The 18669-nt window shown below is 33.3% G+C and overlaps 1 protein-coding gene across 1 annotated transcript; it reads right to left on the reverse strand.

The window, feature by feature from the left end:
* Window positions 1–7786: 7786 nt before the first annotated feature.
* On the reverse strand, window positions 7787–13913 carry LOC140771594 (probable NADH dehydrogenase [ubiquinone] 1 alpha subcomplex subunit 5, mitochondrial). Its single transcript, XM_073113149.1, has 2 exons — window positions 13508–13913; window positions 7787–8265 (listed from the first exon to the last, which is right to left on the reverse strand). The coding sequence occupies exons 1-2, from the start codon at window positions 13833–13835 to the stop codon at window positions 8081–8083; spliced, it is 513 nt and encodes a 170-aa protein (XP_072969250.1). The 5' UTR covers window positions 13836–13913; the 3' UTR covers window positions 7787–8080.
* Window positions 13914–18669: the final 4756 nt, after the last annotated feature.

The following is an 18669-nucleotide window of genomic DNA, read 5'->3' on the forward strand; positions in this document are numbered from 1 at the left end:
GTTGTATGGTTGTGCTTCCACTGCTAGTCTCGATTTTGGACATGAATTGCACTGCACTATGTTAAAATTGGGCTATTTGGAGGATTTATTTGTGGTCAATGCTCTTGGGACTTTGCTATCAAGCTATGGGTGTCTTCATTACTTTGAGAGCATCTTTGATGGGATATGTGGTTTTCTAGACTTCAATGTTGAGTGGTTACATTAAGCATGGGTACAATAAACAAGCATTGAGGATGTCTTTTACAAATGACTTGGGGTGAAATTAGTCTGGATGCCTTTGCTCTCTCTGTTGGATTGAATGCATTTCAAAATTTAGGTCATATTCTTTTGGAGCTCAAACACATTGTTGTATAATCAAGTAGGGTTTAAGTTCTTGTCTATGTTTGGAGAATTGTGTTATAGAGTTTTATGGAAGAATTGGAGAATTGGGATCCATGAGGTAGGTATTTGTTAAGATGTTTGAAAAGGATTTGGTTTCATAGAATACCATCATTGAGTGTTGCACGCATAACAATTGAAGATGAAGAGGCTTTGATGTTATTTCATATGTTGATGCTCGATCATTCACAGTGTGATAGGTACACTTTAGGCAGCCATGAGATTAAGAGATCTTTGTCTTAGTAAGAAAGTACATGCCTATATAATTCGAACGGGCTTTGACTTAGATACTCATGTGATTAGTGCTCTTCTTGATATGTACATTGACTATACAAGTTTTGGGGTGTCAGATGACACATTTGATACGGTTCCTCTTATGCTCTGAAAGTAATCTCTATCTACTAAAGCAGAACTAGATGAGTTTATTATAATCAGCAATTTGAAGTCTTTGACTTTCCATATGGATTTGGATACAGGAAATCAGTGCACGCCGTCATTATGAAACTAAATATGAAGTCAGACGGCTATGTGATGAACTCATTTATTGATATGTACGCAAAGTGTAGGATTCTAAAGGCAGCTTTTCACCTCTTTTTTTTTTTCAGGAATCGAGGATCTAGAGCGTGCTATAGTCTGCAATAATCTCCAAGAACTGTTGGAATGGTCAGTTTTGAAAATCTTTGCTGTTGGAGCATGTCAAAGCTAATGAATTCGCTTACACTTCTACCCTTCTAGCATGCATTGCTTTGGGAGATCTTACTAGCGGAAAGAAAATCTATTGCAACATAATCAGAAGAAATGATCATGGATCCATTGGTTCTATTTCTAAAGGTTTTATCAACCTTTCTTCAGAGGTGAGGCAAGTCCAACAAACTCTTACGTTATGGGATTCATTAGTTCAATCTCTAACTGAAGTGAAGGACAATGAAGAGATTCTCAGACTTTTTGAAGCAATCCAGCGCTCTCTTGGGAGACTTGATTATTTATCTGCATGTCTTATTTTGAACTTTTGTGGTCGACTAGTTTATCTGGGTTCTAAGCTCATGCTTACATTGCAAAAAGAGGTCTTGCTTTTGACCCCCACATGAGAAATACTCTTATCAAAATGTACTCCAGTTGTGGACTTACAGATGCAATTAAAGCTTTCAACCACATGCCTGAAAAGAGCTCTTCTTCTTGGACCTCAATGATCTCAGTGAATGTGGACAATGGATGTTCTTCTAGAGCTCTTGGAACTTTTTGAGCAAATACTAAGGAAGTGTAAGTCTTGTCTCTGTGCTGAAGGCATGTGCCCAAATAGGAGTTGTAGATGAAGCCTTCCATTTCTTCGAATTGATGAACAAAGATTATAGGATTAATGCATCAGCCAACCACTATTTCTCCATGGTTGAGGTTTTGAGTTATGCTGGTATGTTCAGAGAAGCAGAGCACTTTATTGACAATGTCATTCCGGGTTGCAAAGCATGCAGCAAAGAAGCTACAAGAACTTAATCCTATTGATTCTTTGGCAAATATATTTCTTGGGGAGATCCTTATAGCATCCGATGAATGGAGTAACAATTCAATGATTGCAAAGGGTTTTTTTGAAGGAGAAGAGTGATAGCTTGAGACAATAAAAGAGGATGAACATGAGTATTCTTCTGCCTAAACAGTTACAGGAGAAATCTTGGGTTAATTTGTTTAGATCAGGAAAGCAATTCTTGTTGCTGCTGAAAATAGTGGCTCCAATACTTGGTAAAATCATCAAACTATACTGCAATAGTTAAGGGAACTGGAAGTATTGCTATGACTGTTGGCCTATGCTCAGCTTCTCAGGAGTGGGGATAAAGAGAGCTCTCATCACAGAGAAGTCATGGCCTTAACTTATTGGCTTGCTTTTCTACATCATATTCGAAGTGATATAGTGTCCAAGGGCTTAATAAGTTCTAAGGATTGTGTTTATTCTGTTATGAACCAAATTTGGACCGATCTGGATGAAAGAAAATTATGAAAATTTATATAGAGGTATCTTCGGAAGTTAGCATTCTAATGGATTTGGTTTCGAATCCAACGTCTAAATGAAAAAATATTAATAAAATAGTGGAGCAAGGTCAAATAGTGCAAAACGGTAAATATCCGACGTTGCAGCTGTTGTCGGAGGGTAGCGGTGGTGAATGATCGTAAGGTAGGGTTGTGCTGGTAGAGGAAGATGGCTAGAGTTTGAAAGATCGAAATGTTTCTATTGAAATGTTTCTACGACTATGATATACTTTTAGAAAAATAAGAACAATCTAACGACTACGTTTAAAGATAAAGACGAGATAATGAAATAACTTAACTTAATCTTCATTCCACTACACACTAATCAATACATGACTACTCTTATTTATAGGAGTAGAGTCCTAGCGGATTAGATTTACATACGAATTATCTGATTTATTTAAAATTTAAAATAATAAGATAACACTAAATAACTAACTTGACTCGATTTAACCCATGTGGTCGGATCGTAACACATTACGAATATGTAACACCATTTATACTATAATAATTGATTGTACATTGTCCAAGACCGCAGGAAACAGTATTTGCAATCGCAGACTTCAAAGATGAGCACTGCAGCTCTAATATAGGTGTTAGATAGTTAAGTTATTACACATTAAACTGTTAATAAGTTTTCCATTTTAGGAGGTTTAAACAATAAAAAGATGTTTTTTTTTTGTTATACATGTAGATTTATAGAAGAAATAATTTCCTTTTAGGAGGTTTTTATTTTTATGTTGTGAAAATGTTATTTTCTGTGTATCCAATTTTGTGAAACAGGGGTTAAAGACATGCAATTCCTGGGAATATATTTTTGTGCTAAGATTTGTGTAAAATGCCAACATTTGAACTACTAGTGGCAATTCACCTCCTTATGTTGCCTCTAGAATTACAGTGTGTAAGACTGTAGATATTTCATTTGAGTAACCTTTCAATTTAATAATTCTTACATGTATGTCCTACTTTGTATAGTTTCCAATCCTACAATTTATGTTCTTTTATGTAGCCAGTTGAAGCTGAAATTGATAACAGGATGGAGTTTCTTTTAGCTGAAGTCAAAGATAAAAGACATATAAGTGAATTTATTGCTTATGGGAGAGAAAATTCCTAAGAAAATCACTACAAATAAGAACAATTATGGATCTATCAAGAGTAGAATCAAAAGAACCATCTCTAAAAAAAATTCTTATTATCTCTGACTGCCTTCTTCATAGTATCCCAATTTTTTTCTTCCTTTGAATCTTGTCGTTAATCCATCTATTATCATCACCCACCTTTCTCTGGTAATTTTGTAATACAATTATCTGTATATTTTTTAGTTGCCATTTACCATGGGCTTTTGCAATTTAATTCCATTTGATTTTTTATTTATTTATAATTTTGGGCTCTAATATTCGTTGCAAATATAAATTATATGCATTCTAATATAACAAAAAATGTATCGACTATAGATAACATATGCACTCAGTTTTATATACTATATTAAAAAATTAGATATAATTAAATTGCAAAAGACCCCATTTTATATCATGTATATTTTGAGTAGCCTATTTAAATATTTATTTTATACAATCGGCCAAAGTACCAAGATTCTTTGAAATTGATTGGCCTCTCTAGAAGATTTGGTGCCAAAGATCAATGCTCTTTTAACATGAAAAAATATCCTTCTTGTTAGAGGGGAAAAAAACTATGGATCGATTTAACATGGATTTAGTTATAAAAAAACTTATAATCCCCACTACTAGATATCCACAACTATTGATTAAAAAATTATTACTTGCTAGACTCAAGAATGCACTACTCTTATGCTAAAAAATTGACTCCAATTGACCTCGTTCAACTTGGGACACTCATGTCTTATTGCAGAGAGACACTGAACATACAATAACAATAGTAGACGATGAAGCTCCTCCAAGATGCTGACACTAAGCATCAAAGTAGAATTGATTTTGGACTTTTGATCTCCTCACTAGACTAGATATTTCTTAGAGAATTCACGCCATAGGCACAAAGGATGGTAGGCCTACATTTTCATTGTATTTAGATCTGAGGGACATCTTAAGAATTATATTAAATAAGTGAAGACGAACTTTTTTTAATTGAAAGAGCTGAGATCTCAGCTATCAGGTACAACACGGGGACTATGCATACCCAAACTATCATTAACAATAATGGAGTCCAGTTATGGAGGCAGGACGTCGAGATTACTCTAGTACCTAACTCCTGAAGATTTTCTTTCCAACCTAGCAAGCCAGTCGGCTGCTCTATTACCTTCTCTATAAGTACATAAAAATTTTACCTCTCTAAAGATTGACACAACTGAGAGGCAATTGGAGAGTATCCCCCTAAGACACCATAGTCTAACTTCCCCCTATAAAATACTCTGACTAAGAACTCTGTATCTGTCTCGACAATAATTTTGTCCCATTTGCCTTTAGTTTCCAAAAGCGCTAATTATATAGCCTGAACCTTGCAATACATTGCTAATTCCTTGATGGTTGGCTCCACTGTAGCCTAGGAGGTCACCTCGCTTATTCCTAGATATAACTTCGGCACCACCTTGATAGTCCCTCTCATAAAACCCCACGTCTGTTTTAATTTTAATCATCCACATGGCGAAAGCCCCCAATGGATATTGATGTTTATATGACCTATGTGCTTTTCAACTAAGGAGATCTGTAAATATTCTTGTGCCATTTGTATAGCTCTTCTGGCCACTATCCCAAGTTGAGATATGATTCCTTGGAAGATCCTATAGTTACATTCCTTCTATATTCTCCATAGTGTAGCTGCAATGGTGGCCTTGAGTTGGGTATCGCAATTTTGCTCATGGTCCCACACCTACATGATCTAAGGACTCTCCCTCCAAAACCAACTGTAAAGTGGGTGACTTCAATGATGCCATCCTAAACCTCCATAACAAACCGGCAAGAATATTACAAATGGGCCACTATTTGCAAAAACAACCCACACATAGAACAATTATCATCTAGTCCACATCTAATCCCATGGAGGAAGGCTTGAGTTGAAACTCTATTCCACAAAACCTTCCATATAAAGGTCTTAATACGGGTCTCATAGCTTGGACCAACCTTCCCACCCATGCTCCTTGGGCCCATGTAAAAAGCTGTAAATAGAACTTGCTTTAGCTTCCCCACGCGCATTTGCAGCCCACATCCATTCATCAGCTATATCAGCACCTATCCCAACCGATGTGAGAATATCGAAAGCCATATCTTTTTCAAAGCCAACCAACAGTTTCTTAATATCCCATATTCTATTATATATGAGAATAGAGACCTTGGAACTCATCATGAAAGCACTCACATTGATTGGGCAAGGTTACCTTCCGAGCAGAACCACCGCCAAGCGTCTCCTAAGACGGGAGTACTCTCTCTGTTGCCAATGTGTCGCCTAAAACCTTCCTTTAGGTATGTCGCTATTTGGCAATGAGCCATCCGCAGCCATGAGGAATTCTTCTCCAGCTTCGCATTTTATAGATCAATAGGCCCATATTTAGCTCGCATGATGGAGACCCATGGGATAGCCCCGCCTTAGTGAACACTAAGCATGTGTTTTCCCAATAGAGTTTTTTTGCTGATCGAAGGCATTTGATACCCAAACCTCCCACCCATTTAGATTTGGTGATGGTCTCCCAATTGATAAGTTGCAGCCCTATTGGCCCTCACCTTTTTCTCGTAGAAAAGACCTAGCATGTTAAGATATGGTGTCGAGAACTAAGTCCAGAATCTATGTAGAGCACATCTAGTATATTGAAATGGTAGTTACTGGTTTGAACAAGAAACTAAAATAGCAGCCTTCCAAAACACACACCATCGATCGAATGCCCACTATGTTGTTTGAATAGTCCTTAATTGGACTTCGCTTAAAAATTAATATCCCAGTGTACAATCGCACTACGGTGTCATCCAAACGGTCTGTTGAAATATTTTTTGTTTAGTTATACAACAATCAAATATTCTCCAAATGCTCTTCAAAAAGCTAGACACCATGTTCTAGAAAAATTGTTCGAAGATCGTTGAAATGTTGCTTAGACTTTATATATGATAAATAAATAAACTAGCATTCGCACTGAAGTGTTGTTCGAATGTTGTCTAATACAGTTGTTGAACTATCTTTCACTTTTCTAGTTTTAGTTTGCTTTATTTGAATTGATATTTTATGTTGTGCATTGACAATATAAATAATAAGATTGTACAGCTCTATACAAATTTTTATGTTTATGAATTTGACGTCGATATATAATTTCACCAACAATCTCATCCATGGCTATGCAATTACAAAACAATAAATATAAATTAATTGCTAAACCATACAACCACCATCAAAATTACTAAGGCACAAAATAACTTGAGATTTAATCAACGTAGGAAACACATATATTAGATGCCCGTGAAATGTATGTGTGACAAATAATAAATAAATTTGATGAAAAAATAGAAAAAGATGATTAAGTCATAGATTCTAAGTATAATTAACCCTCTAGAAGTAATAAGCTCGATGATGATACACGTATGCCATTAGATCTTATCTAAGGGTTTGAGAAATGTATGGATTGCAATTTTGGGTCAAATCTAGGTACGACTAAACCCGTAGCAAGCCTCTCTCTATTGGATGTTTTGACCAAATTAGGTTTTCTCTAAATTTTATATATCGAAATTGATCAAACTGGTACCTAATTTATTTTTAGAAAATTATATAAATCACATTCTATATTTGACATATTTTGTGATTCGCACACAATCTTTGATAATTTTGTAATCTGACTCTTTCTTTTTTTCCCTTTAATTCTCATCTAATACCCTCAGTTAACTTAAACAGTCCTAGCAAAGAAATAATTCATTATGATATATAGAAATCATTTGTAAATACTAATATTTTACTCGTCCTTGAAAATGCCAAACAATTCACTTTCTTTCTTTTCCATTAAATCGCTGATCAACTCATGGAGGGCACATTTAAGTATTAAAAAAAACGTCCAATAGTTCAACATTTTCTCTAAATAAATTGCTTAATAGTTCCAAATAAATCATAGATTGAAAATTTGGTATCTTTTTGTAGCATATATATCATTATCTATTCAAACTATATTGAACAAACAATTGCAATGATCATAATGAGATCTTCCCAAAATATCTGTACGCCTCAAAATAGATGAATTAACACAAAATTATTCACACAGCATTGAGCAAAAGAACTGGACGAAAATTTGCAAACTTAAATTTGGAACCATTCTTTGTGATTTCGACACCACCTTGTTGCCGAATACTGACGATTTTCGTTCATCCATAATATTTAAATTTGGCACATTCGTCACTACAGTATACAAATTGCTAATCTGCAAACTGCCAAGACAAGGCAAAAGGAAAGCATGAAATAATCAACAATTTATCCTTCAATAACATTTCTTCAATGTTTTGCCTCGACAAGGATCGATAATAAAAGAGGCAATGGTCTTTATATTTACTATTAAAAGCAAAACGAGACTGGCATCAGTTGAAGCACAAATTGAGAAAATCCATAACATAAAAAAGACAGTTACTAAACATTATTCACTACCTAGAAGAAAGCATGCTTAAACATGACAAACATGACATAAAGATTAAGGTAGCATTCATGATGCACCAAAAAACTTTTCCACTTCTTGAACTCAACAACTTTACTCCTTCAATTGAGGGGAGGTTTCATCCTTCAAAGATTTTTTTGAAGTGGCTGCTTCGAGTGTCTTATAGAACTCCTCAGGAAGCTCGACTGGTTTGTGTTGAGGAACATGTTTTGGAATTGGAGCATCATCTTCAATAACCTCACATTCATAATCATCAGGAACACCCCAGGGGTCCCATTCTGCAGTACAGAATAACATATAGATTAATGAGCAGTTGCAATTGCTTGCTCAAGATCCATAACCTGAACTAAAACTCACAAAGCAACAAAAATAGGACAAGCCACAAATCTAAGAGAAGATAAAAAATGGTTCAAGGCCTACTTTGTTTAGCAGGCACGAGTAAAGATCCATTCACTACCAAGACCTCTTCACCTTAATTAAGTATTCCAACAACCAAAGGATAAAAAATGGGAAGCAAATTTCATATAAGCATAAAGATTATATCTTTCACAAAAAGTCAAAAACAGTTGAACCATATAAACCAGAGTTAAACAAGGTCCCTTTAAAATAAAAAATCAACAAAAGCTGTAGCAAACATGTAGGGGCAGATTCAGTATCATAAACAAGTATCCCTACAGGACTTTCCTTTTCATTTGAGAAATTGCATCTAGACTTGTGGTAATAAAAATGACAAGATAATTGTGCCTGAAAGAGATGTCCAGAAATGACATGACACAAAACCATCAATATGCTCAATATTATGCATGTGAGGTTTGTCCGACTAGGTAAGTGGTACTAATCAATATTCCTAACCCCTAAACTGTAAGATTCAAGACTCTTCATATTCTAATTCTGTCTCTTTGACATCCTCTAAATTTTCAGTAACCTATAATTAGTCACCAGATGTGAACAATTCACTAACAGGGTTGTGAAAACTGAAAAGTGAAAACAACACAAAAGTGTGTAATAATCCTTTGCTCTATCAAAACTTATAATATAACACAATCAGGTCTTGATTCACCAATAACCAACTCCTCATAGTTTCAAGCTTCAAATCTATTTTACAAGAAGATTATTTTTTTTTCAGTAGTAACAAAAAGTTCGTGGATATAAATGATTTTCAAGAATGACTTTTTGCAGCTGCTATCTGCTCCTATCAAGACCATGCCATCACAATCTCACTCTGTTACGAGTACATTCCAATCATGTCCTGAACATTTACATATAATATTTCAAGGTAAATCATCCTAGATTTGCTATATGTATGATCAAATTCCATCTGTATATTTACACTACATAATTGGCTACATGATGTCATTATCATGTTAATCCATTTAAGATTTTGGGTTAAGTCAGTGAAGGAAGAAAGAAAGGGGCGAATAAGAGAGAAGTAGATAAAGAAGAGATAAAGAAAGAGAAAAGGTAAGGAAGAGTGAAAAATAAAAATTAGAAAGGAAGATTGTCAAATCAGCTGGGAAGAAAAGTGAAAGAGAGTGTTTAAATAAAGAAAAATGAAAGAGAGATAAAAAAAAATAAAAATAAAAATCTACGGGAAATAGAGATTGAGAGAATAGAATGAACTACAAGTCAGAAAAGTAAAGAATAACATTACAAGAAAAGGAAAAAGTATTAATATATGCTGTTGTATTATTCATTATCATCAAAATTTACTACTCTTATCACTATGTACTTTATTAATATTACTATTTTGGGTTATTACATTTTTTGTACCCCACTATAAAAATTTCAGCCTCAGACTTTTCTATCGTTCAATAATACGTCATGAGATCACCAAACTACTACAGAATTGACCAAATTATTCCTACGTACTTTGCAATCAGATGCCATCATTAGTATCACATTTCACAATTTAACTGTTAAAGCCCTCTGGTTCTTTAATTTAGACAAAATCTTCCACATCTATATACTAACTAAATTCATCTATAGAGAGACTAATAAGCAATTCCTTTAGCATCCAACTCTGCTAACAGTATTGTATAAACTTTTACAACCCAACCAATTCGATCAATATGAACAATTCAATTATTTCTGTATATCAGTTAAACCAAAAGTCAATCTACACCATGAATCAATGGACATAACAGTTCTGTTCTTTCTCCATCAGAATCAAAGATAAGAAAAAAAAAACCCAAGATCTTACAGTTATTTATATAGCAACACAATTATATTAGGATGGAAATCAAGATTCCGAGTCTCCCTCTTGCAGCACTAAGAGATATAGATTACTACGGTACAGGCACTTTAGATCGAATATTACATCAAGAGGTTCACTCAAGAATTAGTTATAGTCTCCAATATATATATATATAGATATATATATACTTTGATGTGTAGGACCATACTAATATTAGCTACCTCCATGAACACAAACCACTATCCAATCTTCCTAAATTGTCTAGTTTATCTCAATAAACAACAAGACTAATTATCCTCTAGTCGTTAATGGAATCAATGGTGAAAATTCCCAAAAAAGGTTATGAAAACAACACAAAAGTGTTTAATAATACTTTGCTCTGCTAAATCTTATATTCCTAACATAATCAGGTCTCGATTCACCAATAATAACTGTCCAACTCTTCACAGTTTCAAGCTTCAATTCTAGTTTACAAAAAGATTTTTTTTCAGTAGCAACAAAGAGTTCATGGATATAAATGATTTTCAAGAATGACTTTTTGCAGTTGCTATCTGCTCCTATCAAAACCATGCTTATCGCAACCTCACTCTTTTATGAGTACATTCCAATCATGTGCTGAACATTTACATATAATATTTCAAGGTAGATCATCCTAGATTAAGCTATATGTGTGATCAAATTCCATCTGTATAACCACACTACATAATCAACTATATGATGTCATTCCCATATTAATCCATTTAAGGTGAGGATCGGTAAGATGTTGATTTCATGAAAAACATCTGAAATATTCCTTTCCAAGCACCAAGAGCCAAAATATGATTCTTCTGCGGTTTCCAGATTCACTGCTTCATAACTAGATTACTTCTAAAGCACCAATATTTTTTTTATAAAACAATTCGAAGAACCTCTAGTCAGCAAACTAGACATGAATAACTGTATATAACTTAATCATCCAAGCTCACAATGCCTAGGACTCGACCTGGATAAATTTGATAACATACCAAGAACTGTCTCTGATGCATATGGCATTTTTATCCTTAATCAGAATCATGTCTTTATCCTTGTAGTAACAAGCAAACCTGAATAAATGAAAACATTTGATCCTCCTACCAAGAACTCAGGTATACTCATTAATTTGTTTCCCAAAGTTCAGTAATATTAGTTACTAGATGTTTTGGCAACTTTCTGGGCAATCTTATAACCAATTTCCTAAGGCCTTAACATACAATTTATCTGCCTTTTTTACTTTATTGTTGTCAGAGGTCAAACTATTACATTCCAATTCTCCTTAACAACAGTTTCGTTTTAATTGTCTTGCCATCAATAGTTCATCAATCCCTAAGTCATTAACTCAACTCTTTGGAACAAAACAATAACCCAACATTAAATCATCATCCAAATGCTTAGCGATTTTATCTAATCCTTTGTTAATCTGCCTTCGAATAAGGACATATTCCTTTAACTAACTATCCGTTAATTTACCCTTTCCTTTCATCCATTACCAAAGAATAAGTTTTGGGTCCTTCCTCCAAAGATCTCCTTTACGATTTCTGGTCAACCAAAACATTCCATCCTTACATAATTTAGATAATTAGTAGACGTTAATCCCTGTTTAGATCCATACCTCAACATAAGATGCAGACTTTATTAATGGTCCTGGAGCTAGCTTGCATCCGGCACTAAAGTACATAGGCCAATATTATTTATCTTACTTTGTTAACCCTTAAAAATTCAGATGCTAACTACATTTTCTTCTCATTATAAATCTTGAACACCATAAATTATTAGAGGAACTCATTGATATTACCGATAGAAGATCAGATTTGCTTAAAACATTTTCTCCTACTTGATAACTGGCAGGATCAGTAGCCTATTATGAATCCAGTTGACATTATCCAAACTTTGTTCTAAGTTGTAAGTTAATAAAAGAGCATATTTTCTATAGCTATCTAGTGAGTACATAGATTCTTTGGTCTAGCTAAGAGGGCTCAGCCCCAACTAGACTATTTCTTCCAAACTATTCATTCGATTATGCACTGATGAATGGATTCTTTATGTCATCCAAAAGTTCCAAGAATCTCTTCTAGACTACATCATCAGGAGTCATTTCAGTATAGTAGCTCTGCATATATCTCAATCCTAAATTGGAGTTGTGAAATAATTCTCGTCTTTCAGAGCGTACCCATATAAATACTGGTACTAGGTCTTCTCATCAAGACAACACACTCTAGACTTTGTTCAAGTCCCTAGTGTAAATCATTGCTATTATAGTAGTTTATATTATAGACAACAGTGGAAGGCCATTCATAGGTATAATCTTTATGCCATTGCTCCAACATATAGCAAATTACAACCAAACCCACCAGTTTAATTAGAAGACAATTCAGTCATTCCATTTACATTTTTTCATCTTTGATATTCTGACTAAGTATAAAATATGTAACTACAAACAGCTAAGACAATCAATCCTACCTTTTATATATACATCTGTGCATCACCGGTCACTAGTGCTAATACACACCAATGAACCATCAAAGGTTACTAGTCTACAGATAAAATTCCACCCTCAATTATACCATTTTCTCTTGTATCATCTGATGTAATTGCTGCAAGAACAAGTTAATCATTTTTACCTTTTACACAATTATTTGTCAATCACCAATATATATATATATATATAATCTCTTCCCAAAACAAAGTCAAGACAGATATTTAAAATGCATCATATGCAAGAGGGGACCCATATTAAGTCAATCTCCCACCAATTCAGCATGTCTCTCTAATTTGTCTAACTTCAAACAATCAAACACTAGGCATAATGTTTAATTCAAACGAGGTGTATAACCTTGATATTAATAGATCTTATGCTTGCACTTGGTAACTTGTCACAAACCAAATCGTATAGAGAGAGAAATCCTTTTTTTCCCAAGATAAACAAATCTTTGAGTTTTGAAAAACAAAAAAAGTAAATCTCTGCAATTTGTAAAAACAATGACAAAATAAGACAAGTGACGAAAGGGCAAACAATCAATTATAATATATAAATCGTTCATTCAAGAAACGAAATCACATCCACCAACTCCGAATGTATAGACTATTAGAGATACCAATCTACACAAGATAACTGGATCATGAAAAGAACCACCTTTCGGTAAATCATCAAAAAAGTGAATCTTGAATAAAAAGCCCACACATGAAAAGAAGTGAATATTTCAAATTACAATTTGCCCGAAATGGCTAGGTTCACCCAAATCGATAGTTTTATCACAGAGATGAAAGACTACAGTGGAAAAAAAAGAGAGACAAAAATAGAGTAAAATTACCGATCATCTTGGAGATCAGCTTGAGCTCGTCTTCGGCCTCCTCGATGAGCTCCTCGACTTGTCCGCATCCAATCCGCTTCTCGATCTTCTCCCAGTCCTCCTCCTCCTGGCACACCTGTAAGCGGTGACGCGTGAAACTTTCGACGGCCTTACGATAGCCCTCGTCCTTGGGAATTGTCTGGATCTCCTTTAAGGTCCGCGAGTAGAGCGATATTAGCACCTCCCTCGCGTTCGGGACCACATCCAGCCCTACGATCCCCGTCGTCTCCTTCACCCTCGCCATCACCATCCCTCCAAACCCACCGCTTAGGATCCGCCGCAGGAACATCGTAGCTATCTCCCTCTTCGCTCCGACTTTCTTCTCTTCGCTCCCTTCTTGGATGTGTTTTGCAGGAGGGAGGAGGAAGGAGGAGGAGGAGGGAGGTGTTAGGGGGTGAAAATGGATCGGTCACGGAGATTGATATCGGATCCGGGTCCGGATCCGGATCCATATCTTTGATACTGATATTAGAAGATAATAAAATATAGAAAAATTTGCATATAACACCCTGTCTTTTAATAAAATTATAGTTTATATCCGACATGTTCACTACTTACAAATCGAACCCTATAATTTGGCGAATACGTGTAAAAAATATCTCGCCTAACAAAATCTCTGAGTTAAGTTAACTAAACTTAAAAAATTATGAAAATATCCTCAACCAAGTCATACTAAGGGTATTTTAGTTATTTAAAAAATAAATATCTCTATTCTGACGGTGTTAGTTCAAATCTAACTAGGGTATTTTCTGCAGATATTCTCTCAATCAAAAGACTCGATTTATAAATAGTGAAAATATATGGCGTAAACTATAATTAAGTTATAAAGGAGAGTGTTATATACAATTTTTCCTAAAATATAAAATCACATAGAGATAAAATAGAATATTAAATATTAATTGGATATAAATAAGTAAATAAAAATATAGATAAAATGAGAATTTAGATAAATTTGAAAAATAAACATATATATATATGTGTATATATATCAAAATTTTGAGGATTATAAATTTGCACTAATTCCACTTTAATTATCACAACAGTGAATAAGATTGAATTCCAATTAATTGCTTAACTCCTTTGATAAGTATTATCAATATCATTTCCTTTTAGACCAATAAATGCAAGTCAAACACATCTAAACCCATAACCACATTTCTGTGACACTTAATTATTTAATTCTATGTTAGGTTATATACTTATGCTTTGATTACTTTCATCTTATTAGTAGATCTGCTACTATACAAGGAGGCTCACATGATATAAGAGGAATTAGATAATTGAAGGGCATTTGCAATAGTTGGATACACTTGGGTAGTGTAGACATAATGTGATAATAATGCTAGTATTATGATGTTCCAAATATACTATGATATTTGTATGCTCATGAACCTTTATTTGTTACCATTTATGCTGTATTATATCATTGTGATTAAATACATATTTTATATATTGTATGAACCTTAAGTATGCTTATAATGACATGTATGATGTTAGATATTATACCATATGCATATTTAGCCAAGTAGTTAGATCCCATCACAATAGTACCTTTTTATTCACTTAAGTTAGATTAGAGGTAGAGTATATATATATATATATTAATCTATGCTTAGTTGTTAATCCTGTGAGGACAATCAAGTAAACTATATACTGGATTAGAGCAAGTGTGCTTACTACTAAGTATGAAGATCAGATACTTGATGATCTTGAAAATAATGATTGTGAGGTAGATTTTATAGCCATAACGATATTCGACGACAAAGGAATTCATCTTTTCGAGTTAGGTGCTCATAACTCTCACACGGAGTGCAATAATGAATATGAGGATAAGTTTACGATTGGAGTCCTGAATCTAATGGTCATAGATTACCAGTCATATGCAGTATTGTCAGACACATTATGCTAACTCAATTGTTTGATGCTGAATGAGAGTATGCAATATTATTATTAGTTATTACCTTTAGGCTTAGAAAAGCATGTGATGGTATGAGTACGATAGATGATATAATTTTTGTTATTAAATGATGAAAACCATTGCTTTCATATCTATGAGTTTATTGTGTTATCATATTAGCATGATATATTGTTTTGTTATGTGTTACACTATTTTTTTAGATAGTAGAGAAGAAATATATTTGCTACGCTTTATACTCGCTAGCTTTTGGTGAAATATAATTTTCAGATTCGTAGATAACATTAAGATCATGGAGGAGCAAATATAGATTAGTTAATGTTGCCCTATTTGTGTTTGTTTTCCCACTTTTAATTTTATTATAGATATATATTTTGAAGGCTTGTTGTGACCTATAGTACTTTGATATTCTATGCTTGGATTATTTTTTATAAACTTGGGCTTCTACATTGGATACTATGTGAAAATATTAGCTAAGTTGTCACACGAGATTTATGTGGGTTTATGAAGTACGTGTGTTTTAGTGGTAGATATTTAACTTGATATTAAAGTCAAGTTTTGCCAAATAATCTAATATCTCTAAGATGCTATCTATATGAGTTAGGCTGCAATGAGCGTGGTAGCTATATATAATGAACTACAAATAATATTTGTGACATCTAGATATAAACTTAGATTTATAAATTGATTTATTTTGGACTTATCAGAAATGTTGCTTAGATGTTCTTGTTCTATTTGTGAGGGAGCTTATGAGCTAGCTATTTACACCTTAGTTAGCAGTATGGTGGCTATTAGACTATTTGCCATTTGGTTAGACAATAGATATGACTTGTAGATAAAGCTTATTCGAGAGCAATCTACTTTACAATTGCAATGACCCAGCTAGGTGGGTAGCCAAGTTAGTTTGCATTGGTTGAGCAAATGGATAGTGGGGCATCATGGCTTTCTAACATATTTGTGCAGTTTAATCTTCCATTGTTCAGTGACATAACTTATCCTATAGAGGCAGATAGATGGATCATAGATGTAAAGAAGATGCCTAGAGGACTAATAGGTAGTTTTTGCTACTTTCATTTTTTACATGGAAGCAAAATAATAGTGGAAGCCCATTGCACACTTAGTAGTGGTCTTATGAGTACATTATTTATAAGTCCATTGCGCTATGAGACATTTTTAATTAGAAATATTTTTCGGAGTACATCATTTATAATTAAAGCTAACAAGGAGTTCACTCAATTAAAATAGGATAATATTACTGTATCAAGATATGAAGAGAGATTCAACACGCTATCCCGTCTTGCTCATGGCGTTATACTAGATGATACTGCTAGAGCTGAACGATTCAAGGTAGGTCTCCGAATTGAGATCCGTAAGCAAGTGAACATGACAAGGAATATAACTTATGCAAAAATGGTGGAGAACACAAGGATAGCTAAGAGGGATCTAATTGAGGAGCAATCACTATAGTAGGAGGGCTCAAGTTAATATTTAGATTGCCTTAGTGGACATCAACATGGAGTCAACTCAGATTCAAAGGGATCTACTGTGTTGTTCTCATTGAGATTTCATCCTCATGTTGGAGGTGCTAAATTCAGATTGCCTTAGTTTGACTTTTTTAAAATATACTTACATATCACTTTTGACTTGAGAAATACCTACAATAATAAATATTTACTAACTAATACAAACTTTGAATTGCATAAATTAACTATGACTTAACTTAGTACGAACTAGGAACTAAATAAACTAGCTATAAAATTCATAAGAATATAAGTGTTCAACAACTGTAAATTACATAATAAATTATAAAATAAAAAATATAAGTGTTTAATAACTATGAATTATATAATAAAACTATGAAACTCATAAAAATACATGTGTTTAATAACTGTGAATTACGTAATAAAATTGCATAAGTATAACTACAAATCATTTCTAAATCACTGGATCTAAGAATATATGGATTAGCTATCAAGTTTCTAATCATTTACTTATTTCTGCTTTAAGAATATTTATCTTCTTAATCTTGTCTCTATTATTTTTGGCAAACTTTAACCATTGTTTGAAGTAAATTCATACTAGGCATTAGGATGAAACGAGCTTTCAAAAGTTTGAATGTAATAATATTCTCTTTCTCCTCCTCCTCTTTTATTTTCTAAAAGTAATTCACAATTATTTTACACAATTTATGATTATTTTTATATATTATATTTACGTAATTCACAGTTATTTTTACACATTTCGCTATTTTTACTTGTCTCTACTTTTAAATTATTCATCTTTTTAATCTTATCTCTACTATTTTTGACAAATATTTAGACATTGTTTAAAGTAAATTCTTCCGTGGTTCAATGTTATTTTATGAATATGCAGTAATTGAACACTTTTAAAATTCAAAGTTATTTAGTACCATGAGGATATCTACGCTTTCTCTTCAAGAATAATATCTAATCCTTCCAAACTTAGAAGAATCTCCTTTTATAAGTTAGGGTTTAAAGTCCGTCTATATACAAGGGTTAGATAGTAGCAATGAAATAAAAGAAAAAAGTATAAGAGTAGATTATAGAGTTATATAACCTTACACGAATAGATGTATTAAACATAGTAACATTTTTCTTATACGAGAGACTTGTATAAAATTATTTGATTAAAAAAAGAAAAAGATACGGAGGAGTGAGATATAAAAGAAGAAACTGAAGAAGAATAAAAAAATATTTCTTAGCACACGAGAGGCTTGTATAAAAAAGAAGGAAAAAATAGTTAGAGATGAAAAGAAAAAAGAAGAGCATGGTAACGATTTTCCCATCAGTATTTAATGAGGCACAAAATTACAATAGCAAATCTAAAACAAAAAATTTATAAAAAAAACTGACTCATAAAAACAAAAACCAAAATGGGCTTAATTGATATGTGTTTTCAAACAAATAACCCTAAAAAGTTGGATACATTCAAGGATTCTATTTGAATGATAAAAAATTGAAGAGGTGTATATAAAAAATTATGATAGTTCAAAAGCTATAAATATAATTATCCTAATTTTGGGTGGGATGAAAAAAACATACCTCAAGAATATAGTGTCTAAATCATAAGTGAGAGGGAGAAGATAGGCTAGGGAAGAGCATAGAGAGGGAAAATAAGATTGTGCTAAATCCCTTACACTCCTATAAAGGTAGTTTTGGAAATTCACCTTAAAGTATTCAATCTGAAA

Source organism: Typha angustifolia, chromosome 12, assembly GCF_048772165.1.
Source record: "Typha angustifolia cultivar Huaian chromosome 12, ASM4877216v1, whole genome shotgun sequence".
In the NCBI taxonomy this organism is placed as follows: domain Eukaryota; kingdom Viridiplantae; phylum Streptophyta; class Magnoliopsida; order Poales; family Typhaceae; genus Typha; species Typha angustifolia.